Source organism: Terrapene carolina, unplaced genomic scaffold (assembly GCF_002925995.2).
Source record: "Terrapene carolina triunguis isolate 2854851 unplaced genomic scaffold, T_m_triunguis-2.0 Scaffold517, whole genome shotgun sequence".
In the NCBI taxonomy this organism is placed as follows: Eukaryota; Metazoa; Chordata; order Testudines; family Emydidae; genus Terrapene; species Terrapene triunguis.
Window position 1 is genome coordinate 3221844 of NW_020664868.1, and position 16517 is coordinate 3238360.

Consider the following 16517-nt stretch of genomic DNA (forward strand, 5'->3'; position numbering starts at 1 on the left):
ACGTTCTCTAACCCCCTCTCTGCAGCGCTCTCACAGCACCAGGAGGGAATCCTCCCTTTTTTGACAGCCTACAACTTGTATTTCTCTTCGCACAATGAGACCATTTCAAGACCCTCCTGTAGCTTAGCCTCCAGTCGCTGCCGTTGGGCTGTCCGATGCCCATTGTGCCGAATCTGTTCTGGCAAAGGCACTGCTTCCTGAGCGCTCAGCTGGCAGGCTGCTTTCAGAAATACACCAGCCGCGTCGCGAGGGGCAGAAGCGCGAATAGCATCGTGACTTCCCACGTAATACGCAGTGACATGCTGGTTGATCTGCTGACAAGCTTGATTGGTTTGGGTTCCAGTGAGCGCTCTCCTCTCGAGCAGATTGGAAAGGCAAGTCCCCTGGATAACCATATTAGATTTTCCCACAATGCTTTTCACTAATGGAGAACCCCACTGTTGTGTTAGAAATGGAGAGAGCTGTAGGTCCCTTCATAGAATATCAGGGTTGGAAGGGACCTCAGGAGGTCATCTAGTCCAACCTCCTGCTTAAAGCAGGACCAATCCCCAATTAAATCACCCAACAGATTTTTGCTCCATATCCCTAAATGCCCCCCCTCAAGGATTGAACTCACAACCCTGGGTTTAGCAGGCCAATGCTCAAACCACTGAGCTATCCTCCCCCCCCCATAGAAGCTCCCCCCCACTCCTCCTCCTATAGAAGCTCCTTGAACACCTGCAGAGATCTTCCCCCAATCTCAGTTAATGCACTCAGCCTGGGCCATGGGCAGGGGGGCTCAAACCTGGGATGGGGGTTTCTAAATCCAGGAGCCTCCACTGTCTCAACTAAAAGATCCAGTTCTGTTAGCCAAGGCTGCCACAGGCTTATCAACTGCTATATTGCCCAGGAACCACTAGAGGGGGTCAGACCAGAGGTCCTAGTTCAGTATCCTGTCTTCTGACAGTGGCCAATACCAAATATTGCAGAGTGAACAGAACAGGGCAATTATCAAGTGTTTCATCCACTCCCACCTTCTGGCAGTCAGAGGCTCGGGACACCCAGAGCATGGGGTTGCATCCCTAACTATCTTGGCTAATAGCCATTGGTGGATCTATCCTCTATGAACATAGCTAATTATTTTTGAACCCAATTATAGTGTTGTCCTTCACCGGTGGAACTCCTTTCCAGGAGATGTTGTGAAGATGTACTTCTTTTTGTTTGTTTTAAACAGAGCGCCACGGTGAGTTGGTATGGGCTACGTGAATGCTTCTAGTGATCCAAGCCCCAAAATCTTGCACCTTCCCTTGTTCTAACAGTGGTTCTGACGCTGACTTGTGGTGTGATCCGTGGGCGAGTCAGTTGGCCTCTCTGCCTCTGGCTTGTGCGACACGAATATTCACTCTGCGTATGGTGTGGTCACTAGATTGTTTGTTTGTTCTCTCGAGGACCTGATTGTGCCATCCTGGCGCTCTAAGCTCTCCTATGAAGTCCCTTGGGATGTGTAGTTCTGAGGCTACTTCACAAAAAGCCTCAACTCCACCACATCTACTACTAGGGTACGAGGGGAACAGGACTTTCCGGGCTGTAGTACGGTGGTCTCAGAATGCCGTACAAATTCTGCTTTCAGCAGAGCGGCTTTTGGTCAGTTTCACATTCGGGCATCATGGGGTGTGTGTGTGGAAAGCAAGTGGTGGTGAGAACTTGGATTTGATGGTAGGCCGCCTGGTCAGAATCAGTGTCTTCAAATGTGTGTGTTTCACGGGATTAGGATCGTTCTGTCTTGATTTTTTTTTTTTTTAAATCCCCTGTTGCCGAACTCTGGCTGAGATGTCAATTTTTAAAAACTGTGACGTAAAGTCATGGTCTTGCTCTTCGAACCCAAGTGGGTTCATCATATTTCTTCCCCACGCTAGCAGCCTCTTCCGAAACCTTCCCACCGGAGGGATGGCTAGTGTATTTTAACCACCCTCTGAGCAGCGTTAAACCGCACACATAGCAAGACTTCCAAAAGACTGGGATTTTTTTTTATTGGATGCTTCGATTTTTCAGCTGCCCAAGCTGAGCCTGTTAAAGGGTCTGCGCTTCGGGGTGTGCTGAGCATCAGCTGTCTGAAAAATCAGCCTCTTTGTCTCAGTTCAGGTGCCCCCCATCGCTTGTCACTCCTGAAAAATCTTAACCTGAGACATGGAGCCAATGAAGTGCTCCTGCTGAAATGCTGGTAGCAACAATGGGGAACTAAGGAATGCTTCTGTGCATCCAGTTCACTGCTGTTCAGCCAGTCAAAACCAGTGCCTTTTTGTGTCCTTTGCAAACCACACTACTCCTATTTCCAGAACAGGATGGGGGCTGCAGGGCGGACATGACCTCTGTTCTACAGCCCCTCCTCCAGTTGCTCCCGGAAGGACGTAGCTTTAACCTGGCTATGCTCTTGCTAATCCTGCTTCCGCCACTGAAGCAGACTCCAGCAGCCAGTTCAGCCTCTGGGCCTGGCTCTGAACTGATGTCTCCAGCCTCGGTGCTGATGACTCCGGCATCTCTTGTAAACAAACTCCCCACAGATCTAGAATGTCTTGTGTAACTGACACGGGAGTCACAAGCGGCTACGGCAGAGCTATTGTGGGTCTGGGCTATTGCTACGCTAAGAAATGTACGTGAGTAATGCTGGTTAGCGCTTCCTGGGTTTCCCCATGTGCCTTTGGATCCTGCTGGAGAAAAGCCGTATCTGATCTGATGCAGTAATGTGGTGCGCTTGTATTGATATTGAACAGGGTAAAATGCTTTCTCCGACTGGATCAGTGAGAGGATTATCTGAGCTTACACAGACAATCGCCTGAGACCAGACTTAACCGCTTGATTAACCTTGTGCGTTAACTTTCCGTGCGAGGTTGTGAAATGATCCAGCGATACTAAATGCACAACTGCTGGCGTAACACTGTCTGTGATACCGACCTACAGCTGGGCAGGACGTGGGAGTAAATCTGTTCACTAACCCCCCTTCTTGCCCCTTCTCCCATCAAAGTCAGGGCTGGAACTCGCATTGATGCGGGAGGGAGGAGGCTGGATTGGTCCTTGGTAAATAACTTCTTTCCCCTACTGCGCCAAGCTAGCAACTTGCTTTTTCTCTCTGCTAATGCTAGGCCAGTCCTGCCGTCTGTCTCAGCTTCATGGCTTTAAACCCAGCTAGGCCAGTGGCTTTTATTTCACTAGGACTATAAATGCTTTTCCGTGTGGGTGTGCACAGTGGGTGGGTGGGGGGGTGGAAACGTCTTTGTACTCATGACGTATTGTTAACATTGGTTAGGATCTTCCTAATGTGTAAATTTCCTTTTAAAATGTGGTCACTTGATTTGCTGACGGAGCTCCTTTTGTTTCAAAAACAAAACTGCCACAGATTCTTTTTGTCTGGGCCCTGCCTGTTTCCTCTGTGTGAAGAACTGTGTAGTGGTAGCTATGATGCTATGCGATCATAATGACTAGAATAAAAAAAAACAATCCAAAACAAGAGTGGCCCAGCTTTTGTGCTTGATGAGAAGGAGCTACAGGTGAGGAGAGAGGACCAGTAAGTGTCTGACCAGGGGATCACTTGGTTTGACTCAGTCCATGATTCTGCTGCCAACTGCCCCACAAGTTGGTGGACTCTTACAGTTTCAGGGCAACTGCACCTGTATTCCCTCTCTGTGATCCACCAAGGGCCCCCACTTACAGCTTCCAGGCACCCACCTTTCACCTCCCTTGGCTCTCTCCCTTCTGACAGGCTTTTTTCCAGGCTGTACAGTTCCCTGCCTACGCTGTGATATCCCCAGACTGCCTAGACAGCCTGGCATTTGTGCTTTGCTTTCTCTCCAGCTGTTATGAACATTGTAGTTACCGGCAGTTACAAGTTATCACACAGCTCTTTCTAAGCAAGCATGTTTATTCTTAAGGTGAAAGCATTACAGAGAAAACACATTAAAAACAATAAAAGAACCTGCACACATGCTAAAAAGCTTACCAGAAATCAGCCCCGCCTCCAACCTCTGACGGTGGTAGGCGGCAGTCCTCCAAAACCCACACCTGACTTTTCCCATGCTTACAAATTCATAACTCAATTCAGAAGCAGACCCTAGGCTGGGCAGTTGAGCTGTTGGTTTATGCCCCTGGGCCCTTTGATCTCTTCTCCACGGACAGGTGATCAGCAGACAACGGCCCACTTCTCAGGGCGCAGCTGCAAAAGGCTGGGTTTTTTGCGTAACTGGAAGTGGGGAATTTTCACTCACTCTCCCCTCCGGCTTCCCTGGGAAATCCACTTCATGCTTTTTGTTTCAGAACTCCACTCCTGCCTGGCACAATTTTAATATAGTTCTCTGACACCGGCCCCCTGGCCTCACATCCCACCTCCCCTCCGTCCCTGCAATCCGGCCCACAATAATGCATCAATTTTGCATGTAGTACAATGTGGGCAGATCTACACTTAAAACACTGCATCGGTGCAGCTGTAGCACTTAAGTGAAGATGCTCCTAAGCTGCTGGGAGAGAGCTCTCCTGTCGGCGTAGATAATCCACCCCCGTGAGAGGCGGTAGCTATGGTGACGGGAGAAGCTCTCCCGCTGACACAGCGCTGTCTACAAGAGGGGGTTAAGGTGAGCATAACTACATCGCTCAGGGGTGGATTTTCACACCTCTGCGCGATGTAGTTACGCTAGCCCGGGTCTCTCGCATAGACCTGGCCTCAGGTTTTTCAAGGATATTGCAGGGACTCGCCAGATCTGTCCCAGACTCGGTCTCAACCACAGCGTCCAGAGCTGGGGAGAGCAAAAGAAACTTGTTCTGGTCCATCCTCGGCCGTCATGTTAAGCCATCACCAATCCTGTTGTTAATCATAGGAATTATCACATAGCCCAGGGGCTGCTTGACAGCACCCGGCGTTAGATACTGCAGAGGAAGGTGAAAGAACCCCGCATTGTGTGATCCTCTGCCCCACCTTGGGTTTCATCCTGGTCGCTATTAGAGATGGGTCTAAGCCCTGAAGCAGGAAGTTTAAAATCCCTTCCAGAATGTGTTAACCAGTTACAATGCTGCATATAATCGCCACTTAGCCTCACCCACCAATGCTGGCCAGGTAACTCTCTGTTTCCTTAGCCGCTCACACAGTGCGCTCTACTGTATTTTTCTATTGCCCTCCCCCCGCTGCCCCCAACCTTCCCTTGAGGCTGCTGGCTGTAACCCTGAGCCTTGGAACCAGCCTGTGTCTTTCTGCTGGGCCTCTGTAGCGAGAGGTGGGGCATCGGGTCTCTGACACTGATAAAAATCCAATGTGCGGTTTCTGGACTGATCGCCCGGGAGAGCAGCCTCTCCTCCGTCCCTTGAGTGTTGCAATTGCACAGCCCAGGCCAGGACTTGTCCTGTAGAACAGGGATCAGCCAAACCCCAGGCCAAAGCAAAGTGATGCTCGTGGACAAGTCTATTAGGTTTGTTCCTGGACCTAGTCTATAGGGTCTTTATGTTGCAAATGAAGAAGGGGGCAGGTTCTCCCTTAAGGTACCTATCTGGCCCCTTTCACCTAGTATTTGAGCACCTCAAAATCTTTCATGTAGCTAGGAAGGGGCTATCTCCCTTGCACAGATGGGGAAACTGAGGCACACAGCAGCTAAGTGACTTCCCTGGCACCACACAGGGAGCGCGGGGGGTAGAGCAGGGACTTAAACCCAGCTCCCACGCGTCCCAGGCTGATGCTCTAACCCGCGGGCCATCCTTCTGCTTTACCCAGCCTGTTGTAAATGGGTACAGTTCTAAGAGTGCCCTCCAGCCCCAGGTGTTCCAGAGCGCTGACAGCCTGATAGCTTTGTTCTGTGTCTGTACAGGGCCTGGCACAGTGGGGTCCTGGTTGACTCAGTTTCCCAGGTGCTACCGTAATATACCTAATAGAAATAAAAAAATGTACAGCGATGGCACTATGGGGTCTTGTTCCATGATTGGGGTGCCTAGGTGCTATCGTAATATACCTAATAGCACTAAAAATGTACAGCACCTGACATGCCTGCTCCGTGACTAGAGTTCCTAGGTGCTACCCAAAATAGGCTAATAGCAGAGCATGCTCACACCACCTCCACTGTGGCCAATGGCAATACAGAGGTGGAATGGACAAACCACGGTCTCGTCTATACAGGTGCCTCTAGGCTAAAACATCAAAGGACTGATGCAGTACTGCGCAACTGGCTGCCTCGGCGATAGCCCTGATCTGAGGACACCGTGGAGACTCGACTCATTGCATCCACAGGAGGGCCTGGTCAGAGCAAGAACTGTCATGGGAGATTTTCAGAGGCACGGTGGTGGTTACCTACCTAACTCCCATTGACGTTCCACGGGAATTAGGCACCTAACTTTGTACCTTTGACAATCGCGGGACAGCTCAGTCCACATAAAACTCACCTGCAGCCTGCTTTATGAATCTGTGCCGAATGACAGTGCTTAAAACACAGGCAACAGGGCTTTGGCGTGCTCCCTCCAGCATGCCTGCTGTGGCGAAAGCTTATACGCAAATCAACTAAATACAGCAGATGCAAATAATCCATTTAGCCAATGCAAGTGTAGAACACAGTTTGAACAGATGCAGCGATTCATAGATTTCAAGGCCAGATGGGACCCCTGGGATCACCTAGTCTGACCTGTGCAGCACATGCAAGCGCCCTTCTCTCTTTCAGCGTTTGTTTAAAATTTCCCAGGAATGTATCAGGGTTTATTACAAAACAATGGGTGAAAATCAGGGCGAAAAATTAAGGGCAGGGATTTCTGGGTCGATATTGGATTTAATGGCGGGAGATGGGGGGACAGAAGACAGCAACAGAGAGGGGGAAGGTGGCAGTATTGACAATGAAGGCAGTTTAGTGCGGTGGTTTGGTTAATAAGCTGCACATTAGCAGTGTGAACATCGACGCAGGCGTGTCTGCATCTCCCACGACCTTGCTTTGACGGACATGGATTGACACAATCCCAGCTGATGAGCGACTTGCACTATCTTCCCCCCCACCACCACCACCACGTGGTGGGAAGCACATGGTCTTCGAAGGGAGGAGCTTCCTTTTCTCTGTGCCCGCCCCCCAGCGCCCTCCAGCCAATGGGAAGCGAGGGCTAAGGTGGCTGGTGTCTCAACGTTCTGAGCCGGCTGGGGAACAGCTGCTGGGGTGGCCGCCGCTGCGGGCCTGGGAGGCTCCGAGCAGGTAGGTGGGGGGGGGGGGAGGCTGTGTGTGTGTGTGTGTGTGGTGCTGGCCCAGCGGCGGTGCAGGGGGGTCCGGGCACGCACGGGGTTATCAGACCCCATGCTTGCCCTGCTCTTGGAAGTGGTGCTGGTTCCAGTGGCTGCTTCAATGCGACCCTACAATAACAAACCCCCAGGAGACTGAGTCGCTGCTTGTCTCACCCCTCCCCCTTCGTTCCCCCCCAGAAATCACTCTTTTCCTGGACCAGCCCTGAGGCCCGGGGTAGCTCCTGGATTGTAAACAAGCTCCCTTCTCCCCAATGCCCTGAGTATCTCTCCCTTCCCTGGCCCCCAGCCTAAGACTCTTGAATCCCTGAAGGGACCAAATAGGAAAGGGACTGGGGGGAGGGAAATTCTTTTACTTTTTATCTTCCCTCCCTCCCAACGCAGGATCTGTTCTCTGTGTCTATATTTACCAACCAGAGGATGTTTTTCCCCTTGTTTTTTTCTGTTTAGTGACCAGATTCATTGAAACATTGGGCTGGCTCGAGAAGTCAACCTAGACCTAGGTGTTTGTCTAACTTTGTCTAATTATTTCTTCCCTCCGATGCTTTCCCCAGAAGGGATCAGGCAGGCCGAACGCAAGAGGGTATCTCCTGTCCACCACCCCCTTTCCCTTTGCCATCAGTAATATCCTTTGGCACTGAGTTCCACAGGTTGATTATATGCTTTAAACATATTGCTTTTTTAAATTAGAACTGGAAGGAAGTTTTCCAAGTGCATGTTTTTTTGCTGGAAAATGCCGATTCATCGACCGCTTGTGGAAACAAGTCGATTTTGATGAAATTTTGTTTGGAGGGGAAAAAATGGAGGGAAAAATCCACATAAAATTTCAGTTTTCCGTTAATGAAATGACTCTTTGGTATCTTTACATTTTATATTCTGTAATCCAGTGTAATACATTTAAAAAGTCAAAATCTAAATGAAACGAAAAAAATGAATTTATTTGCAGAACTGTGTGTAATCAGAAAAAAAAATCAAAATCCTGGAATTTCCAGCCCAAATGGAAAATTCAATCCTACTTTTAGCTACCTGATGCCCCCGCTGCTAATATTAGGAGAGGGTAAACAGAAGCTCCTTACTGACCTGCTCCGAACCATTCCTTATTTTACATTTCCCTGTTCCCATGTGGATCATATTGACCCCCTTTGAGAGTTGCTGATGAAAAGTGCTAGAAGAGCAAGGAATGATTATCCACCTGACAACAGTGAACCAAAGGGGCTATCAATTTCAAACGCAGCTTCATTTTCTTCTGTCAGGGCTGGTGGCCTCAGACCATCCGAGGCTGGTGATTCATGTGATTTCCAGCACATGCTGTGCAGATGGTTTTCTGTCTGTTACAGACCACTGCTGGAGTGGGACCTTTGCATAGAGAAGTCGGGTAAGTCCTGGTAGGGTTTTTAGTGAGGAGTGTCATCTGGTTTGGTAACTCAGAGTTCTTGGATGGGCCACAAGGCAAATCCCATCCTTTCCTCGTTGTTAAGAGAAAAGTTATTTCCCTTGATGTCCTAAGCAAATTCCCTAAATATCCCCTAACTCCTTGTCCGCCAGTTTCAGTTGAACATAACATTATTATTTATTTTTTACTTCCTGTTCTAATCTGTGGGGCAGTGTTGCTGTGCAAATAGTCTCTGTGCTCCACCCTAGAGGTGGCTGCATTTCAGTGATGAGTAGAAGTGAGGACATTCAGGTTATTGTTTTGAGCCAGTACCTGTTTACAATGGTGCCAATGGCACGGTGGTGCTGGGCCCACACTCAGAAGGGTCCCCGGTGCCTGGATCGAGCACGGGCAGAGCCTGGGGGGGGGGGAGAGGCCAAGGCCTCAGGGGAAGAGACTGAGCGGGGGCAGGACCTCAATGCCAAGGCCTCGGGGGAAGAAGCCAAGTGGGGGTGGGACCTCAGGGCCAACGCCTTGGGGAAAAGGGTCTAGCGGGGGGCCGAGGCCTTGGGGGAAGGGGCTGAGGCCTCGGGGGAAGGGGCCGAGCAGGTGGCAGGGCCACGGTCCAGGCACTGGGGCCCACAAAAGATTAATCCAGCCCTGGCTAGAGCACATCTCTCCGCAGTTCTGCCAGTTCGTTAGTGAAACTGACATAAATATTTGCATGCTGGGGTGAAGAGTGCATTGAAATGATCACACAAGTGTGAGATGAAACTGAGCAGGCTGATCTAATATCTCCACCTCTGTTCACTTCCAGCCCCTGTTTTGCTGTAGTGGCTCTCCCTGATGATCTGAGTGGATCTTCCCGGTACACCATGGCACGGCATAGCAAGCTCCAGAAGCAAGTCTTAAGCTTGTACAGACAGTTCCTACGAGCCGGCAAAGAGAAGCCGGGGTTCTTACCTCGGATACAGGCCGAGTTCCGGAAGAACGCCAGCATCCCCCGGATGGATGTTATGCACATTGAGTATCTCATCCGCCGCGGCCAGAGGCAGCTGGAGCAGCTCAGAGACGTTAACACCAAACAAATGGGCACCTTTGTCAAAACCAAGCCGGAAGAGCGGTGACCCCTGCTGGCTGGCGCAGGCGGCTTTCTTGTACTGGGACAGTTAGCGTGTGAATTCAGAGACATGCCTTCCACATTCTCACATCCTCGTGCACCCCTTTCTGTTTGCACATGGGTCCGATCACAGTGAAGGAAAACTATCCAGTCGGTGCAATTGTCCTACCTGGATTGGAGTTCACTGGGATAAATGAAGACTGGTTTAGGTGTCTCTACACGAGGGAGCCACTAGAGGGTGCATTTGAGAAGCCGATCTCTATAATTCTAAGCTTTTTAATAATTCAAGTGTAGATGGGTGATCTGGAGGTGACGTTCTTGTTTCCAATACCTGGGACGTAATCCGTTCCTACCCCTGTTGTCTCCTCTAGTCTCAAACAGGCAGATTACCCAGAAAAATAAAAGAAAGGGACAGTGGTGGGTTGAAATTCTATTTCTGTCATTTTTTTTTTATTATCTATAGTGCCTAAAAGCCCCAGTCATGGACCAGGCCCCCACTGCGCTAGGTGCTGTACAAACAGTGGATCTGGGTGCTACAATTCTTGAGTGCCCCACCAAAGTGCCTTCGAAGGATCAGAAAGAGCCGAGCACCTGCCTTTTGAAAATCGGGTTCCTTAAGGTGTCTCATGACGGGAGGCTCCTTCCCTGCAACCCAAAATCACTACCCACTTCTGAAAATAAAGGCCTTTGGGCCAAGGTGTTTTCCAGGGTGTACCAGCTGTGTGTGTGTTGGCAGGCGAGTTTCCCGCATGTGTCTCCCTCCCCCAGTGTAACTTGGCTCTGCCATGGAGGGACCATGTCTAGGCCTGAGAAGCTACTAGCGAGTGGTGGCTGGCTTGCTTAGCCCTGGTTTAATAGTTTTATGGCTGTAGCTACCCTCGTCGAACCCTCCTAGCGTAGACGCAGCTTATCCCACCGAAGTGCCTTTGCCGGTGAGAGCTTATTACCAGTGAAGCAAGCTCTCGATTCACAGAGTTTAAGGCTTGAAGGAACCAGTGGATCATAGAACTGGAAGGGACTTTCCGGGTCAGCAAGTATAGTCCGAACCCTGTCATAGAACCCCGGTCAAAAACTTACTGAGCTCCATTGTCAGATCAGTTCAATTGTTTGCCCTCAGCTCCTTTTGGGAGGCTGTTCTCTCTCCTCTGATGGTTATAAACCACCTGGTTTCCAGCCTGAACTTATTCCTGGCCAGTTTCTACCCCTTTGTCTGACCTCTAGATCACAAGCCATAAAATGTCACCTAATTACCCCAATAACTTGTGTTGGACTAAACCATCTTCCAGAATGGCCCCTGGTCCTTAGATGGAGAATCCAGCATTTCCCTTGGAGGATGGTTTCATTGTTAAGAAATTGCACCTTATTCCTAACTTGGATTTGTCCGGTTTCAGTGTCCAGCCATCGGTTCTTGTTCTGTCTTTCTCTAGCTGAAAGAACCCTTTAGGATGTGCTCTTTTCTCCTCATGGAGTTACTGTTACACTGCGATCCAGTCTCTCATCATCAGGCATTTTCTCCAGCCCTTGAATTATTTTGATGGCTCTTCGTTGCACCCACTCCAATTTTGTCACTTTTCTGCCAGTATAATTGTGTCTACACTGGGGTTCTTGCAAAAAAAAAAAAACCCTCCAATTGCCATTGTGAAAGTGGCAAAAGTTAGTCGCGTCGCTCTGGCCTTATTCATAGATCTATGCCTTATCCAAAGGACGTCCTATCCCGCAGTGTGAAAACATTCCAGGGAGCTAAACCCAGCCCCACAGTGCTATGAAGCTGGTGATCTATGTGTCCTCAGATTGGCAATTGCAGTGAATTCTTGGTGCCTTGAAGATGATTTTACTGCCACTGGCGGCTTGATTCTCTGAAAGAGCAAATCGCTTTGGTTCGCAAATGTGCCAGTCCTCTGAGTCCTTCGGCATTTACAGTCCACACTATGGCTAGACTCCGCTGCAGCCTCTAAAATCATAGAAATGTCAGGTTGGAAGGGACCTGGAGAGATCATCACGTCAAGCCCCCTGCGCTGAGGCAAAGCCAAGTAAACCCAGCCCAGCCCTGACAGGGGTTTGTCCAGCCTGGTCTTAAAAATCTCCAGTGACAGGGATCCCACAGCCTCCCTTGGGAGCCTGTTCCAGAGTTTCACTCCCCTGAGAGTTAGAACATTTTCCCTAACATCTCCCCTAAATCTCCCTCGCTGCAGATTAAGCCCGTTACATCTTGTCCTCCCTTCAGCGGACATGGAGAACAGTTGATCACCAGCCTCTTTATAACAGCCATTAATGTATTTGACGACTGCTCTTGGTCTCAGTCTGCTTTTCTCCAGACTAAACACACCCAGTTTTTTTAACCTTTCCTCCTAGGTCAGGTCTTTGAAACCTTGAATCCTTTTTGTTGTTCTCCTCTGGGCTCTCCCCAATTTGTCCACGTCTTTTCCTAAAGTGTGACACCCAGAATTAGACACCGCGCTCCAGCTGAGCAGGACAATTACCTCCCGTGTCTGACATGCCACTTCTCTTAATACACCCCAGGACGATGTCACCTTATTGAAGGGGTCTGTGTCTGAAACCGCTTCTCTCTAAGGTGCTGTGATTGTGTTTCTCCACCTGAACCCTCTCTCGGATCTTGTTACGACTTGAATGTGCATGTCACGGTTCACCGCCCTGCCTGCACCTTGGACCCTGCCCTGACTTCTGAGCGCAACCTCTCAGGTGTCAGGCCTCCTGCTTTCAGTGCTTATCAGTGGGAATAAGGCGTAGCCAGAGAAAAGGGTTTCTCACCCCATTCACACGGGTCAGTCTCATCCCAGAGCCTTCCCATCTCTGGGGTCTGGGACCACCTTTGCGCCAACTTTGCCTCTTTTTATAAAACCCACCAAGTCCTTTGTCTTCCCCTGGAGCTGGGTTTGTCCGGCTCTCCAGGGGGGTCGGAGATAGATTTCAAGGAAATTGCTTTTCTGCCCTGTCCTTTAAATACTGGAAAATGGGGGTAGCTGAAACGACGCTCCCCTTTCTCGCTTATGTGCAAGCCGGCCCCTGTTTGAATTAACCCTTGGCAATCCTATAGCAAGCAACCCAGGAAGAATCAGACAGACAGATGGGTCAGATTAATAAGTATCACAGGCAGCTCTCACGCCCTTCAGTCCCAAAGTGTGTGTTGCGGGGAACGGTATGTGCAGCTTCTGCTTATAAAGGTGGGAGACATTTCTGAGCGCAGGGCTACAGGCAGAAAGGGTTCATTCATCTGCTCTTCCAGGCTCCTCAACTGCAGCTGAACAGCAATGCTTCCCTGGCTTGAAACTGATCGGTTGGCGGGTTTAGCTGCCTGTGGGTTAGCTGAGTACACGGAACAGGTAAATAAACCCGATGGCCAGTTTAGATCAGGTGTCTGCATTTATCCAGCTCAAGCAGGGCTGGGGTTTGATTGGGGCGGTGTGTGGTAGCCCCACCTCTCTGGGTTTCAGTTCCTGGCTCTGCCACAGGCTCGCCGCCTGACTTTGGGGAAGTCACGTTGCTCCCTGCATCAGTTTCCCTATCTGTAAAAGAAGGGAAACCACCTCCTTCTCCTACTAGGGAGTTACAAATTTGGGCATAAGCTTTCATGGGCTAGCACCCACTTCATCAGATGTATGAAGTAAAATTGGGGAAATTAAGTTTAGGTTTTGTAATGATTGTAATGGTTGGGTCATTACAAAACCTAAACTTAATTCCCCCAATATTAATTTCTCCCTACTGTTACTCACACCTTCTTGTCAACTGTCTGTAATGGACCACTCTCTTACCACTTCAAAAGTTATTTCTCCTCCCTTGGTATCCTGCTGTTAATTGATTTATCTTGTTAGACTGACCTAACACTTGGTAAAGCAACCCACATCCTTTCATGTATTTATACCTCCTGCATCTTTTACATCATACATCTGACGAAGTGGGTTCTAGCCCACGAAAGCTTATGCCCAAATAAATTTGTTAGTCTCTAAGGTGCCACAAGGACTCCTCATTTTTTTTGCTGATACAAACTAACACGGCTACCACTGAAACCTACTAGGGAGTTGTGAGCCGTGGTCATTAGCCCACAACACGTGAGGGACATTATTTTAACGTACTTCTGGGAACAGACCTAAGGGAACCATTGGGCCAGTGTGCTAGAACAATTCCTATGGCCAGTCTAGCAGCCTCTCTCTGACAGAGCTTCAGAAGAAGGTGCAAGGAGCCTCTACTAAGGAATAACCTGCCTCTAGGGAAAGGATCTTCCCAATGCCCCATAGCTGGGGGCCAGTTAATGCCCTGCTGTAGAGGTTTATAGCATATCTCTAGCTATGGAATGGTCTTCCCAAGGGAAAGGAGAGGGAATGCCATTGCTTGGGATGTTTACGCTCGACTGGACACAGCCCTGAGGACTAGAAGAGAACAGAATCATTCTGTGCTGAGACCTGGGGCCTAGCTATGGACTCGTCTACACTACAGAGCCTTGGCCGATATAACTCTGCCGGCAGCGCCCCCTACTGGAGACTGCTGCCAGAAGGTGCCCTGCCAGTGTAATGGACGACATGAGCTAAGCCAACAGAAGTTTTCTTCTGTCTGCAGAGTTGCAGCTACCCTGGAGGTTTTGCCAGAATCGCTATGTTGGCTGGGTGTGTGGGGGTTTTTTCACACTCCCTAGCCAACAAAGCTATGCCGGCCAAACTTTGCAATGTAGACTAAGCCCACGGTAACGGAGGCGGGTTTGTCCCCGTGGTCTGGATCAGCCCGTCCTGGCAATGGCTTGGAATTGCTGGCTGAGAAACGAGGCTCTAACAGAGAGATGGGGATGGTGTCGGAAGCAAATCCAAGTGTTTTGAGGGGTGGGATTCTGGAGGGGAGGGATGACCTATGCTCCTGCCTGCCAGAATCTGCCAGGTTCTAAGCACAGACCGCTCTGGAGATCTGAGTTCGCTGCTCGAAACCTGGTCGCGAGCATGAGCAGCCTCTGTTCTGCTATCTCGGAAGGAAGGGGACAAAGTTCAGAGAGTAGGTGCCAAGCTGGGCTGGAGTCTTTGAGCTCAGCTTTTGCTTTGCCCTTCCTTGAAGGCTGCGCTACAGGTGAGTGGTGTTTTCATCTCTGCTCTTGCGGTATTTCTCATGGGTTTTGTGTCCTGATTTGTGAGGGGTGTGTGTGGTGGTGGTGGTGGTGGGGGTGTCATTAATGTGCCGTAAGCTTTATAGCCTCTTCTACACAGGCTAGCCCCAACCTCTAGATCATCTGTTTCCAAGCTCTGTGGCTAGCTTAGAGGCCAGCAGTATGGTCTAGTGGCTCGGGTATGAGGTTGGGTATAAGAACTCCTGGGTTCTAGTCTCCGGTGAATAAGGCACAGGTTTGCATGTCCTGTCTCCCCAGTTCTGCACTCGCTCACTGTGTGACCTTGGGGAAGTCTTTTCAGGTCTCCCGTTTCCTGTCTGTAAAAGGCAGATTTAACCGCCTGGGGCAAGTGCTTTGAGATCTGCATGAGTTTGTTTAGGTCATAAGCGTGTAGGGACATGGGCTGTGTAAAAGCGTGACCAAACTGCTAGTGCTTAATAAATATTGATTCATAGCATGCATGAGGCCGTGAATAGCCAAGAGACAGAGAAATTAAGACGCAAAGGAGGTTTTGTGGTGTCTGCACCTGAGGGCTGAAAGGAATGAAATGGAGAGTTGATGAGACCCAAGGAAGCTGTTCCAGACAGTAGGAGATGCTGGAGAGGAGGCCAAGTTTGGTCGGCTGGAGCAATTCCATGGAACGTTCCCGACTGTATCCTGAAGGCAGTCGGGAGCCGGGCAGCTGTGTCTGGATTGGAGCTGATGTAGGCAGAGAGTGGCAGCGGGGACTCAGGATAGCCACTGAGGGGGGACGCCCAATAGCTCAAGCAAGATGAGCTGAAAATGCAGGCGATTTTAGCAGTGGCTCGTCAGCGGGACGCAAATTCCACCAGTCAAGATGTGTTTGGGACTCATGTTAGTTTCATCCAATTTTGATGCAAAGTTATGAAAGCGCTTTGATCATTTCGACTTTATACATTGAGAGGAAGCACTTTGGGCTTATAAATTATACTATAAATCAAAGTGCTTTATTTCAACCCATATCATATATGAACCATTATTCAATAGTAAATATTGATTCTATGTGATTTTTTTTTTTTTTTAAATGTAAAAGCGCTTTTTTGACTTTTTTTTACATTATATTACAAGTAGAAATTAAGCACTTTGGGCACATATATAAGCCAAAAGGCTTCATCTCAACATATACCCTATATGAAACATTATTAAACATTACAGAATATATTCTATTTGAAATGAAAAATAATCAAAGCGCTTTGGTTTGACTTTGAAAGCCCTTTGGGCTTATACATGATAAGAAGTTGAAGCATTTCATTTCAACATATACATGGAGCGTTATGAAATGGGATATTCGAAGTGAACCGCTTTGATCAAGTTGTTCCAAACCCATTTTTCGCAAATTTCGTTCTGCGGGAAATCCTCACAATTTCATCTTTTTCTTCCAATTTGGGAGGAAAGGAAACGGAGTGGAAATTCCGAGGTCTGACCAGCCCTAGGGCAGATGCAGCTGTGACGAAGGTGGGCCGCAGAGAAGGGGTGACAAAGGCCGGGAATAGCTCAGCTTTGAGGACAGCCCTGAGCTTGAGGAGGCAGAGCTGTTCTGAGTTAGGTTGGACATTAGGAAAAACTTCCTAACTGTCAGGTGGTTAAGCACTGGAATAAATCGCCCAGGGGGGTTGTAGAATCTTCATCACTGGAGGTTTTTAAGAGCAGGTTTGACAAACACCAGTCAGGGATGGTC

At 49.3% G+C, this 16517-nt stretch overlaps 1 protein-coding gene across 2 annotated transcripts; it reads left to right on the forward strand.

The window, feature by feature from the left end:
* The first annotated feature begins 7093 nt into the window (after positions 1–7093).
* SDHAF1 (succinate dehydrogenase complex assembly factor 1) lies at positions 7094–10117 on the forward strand. Of its 2 annotated transcripts, XM_024200866.2 has the most exons (3): positions 7094–7178; positions 8476–8597; positions 9412–10117. In XM_024200866.2, exons 2-3 carry the CDS (start codon positions 8539–8541, stop codon positions 9719–9721), a joined length of 369 nt encoding a protein of 122 aa, XP_024056634.1. In that variant the 5' UTR covers positions 7094–7178; positions 8476–8538; the 3' UTR covers positions 9722–10117. The 2 variants fall into 2 exon arrangements, with proteins under 2 accessions (XP_024056634.1, XP_024056635.1); XM_024200867.2 differs by lacking the exon at positions 8476–8597 and having other exon boundaries at positions 7152–7178.
* The last annotated feature ends 6400 nt before the right edge of the window (positions 10118–16517 follow it).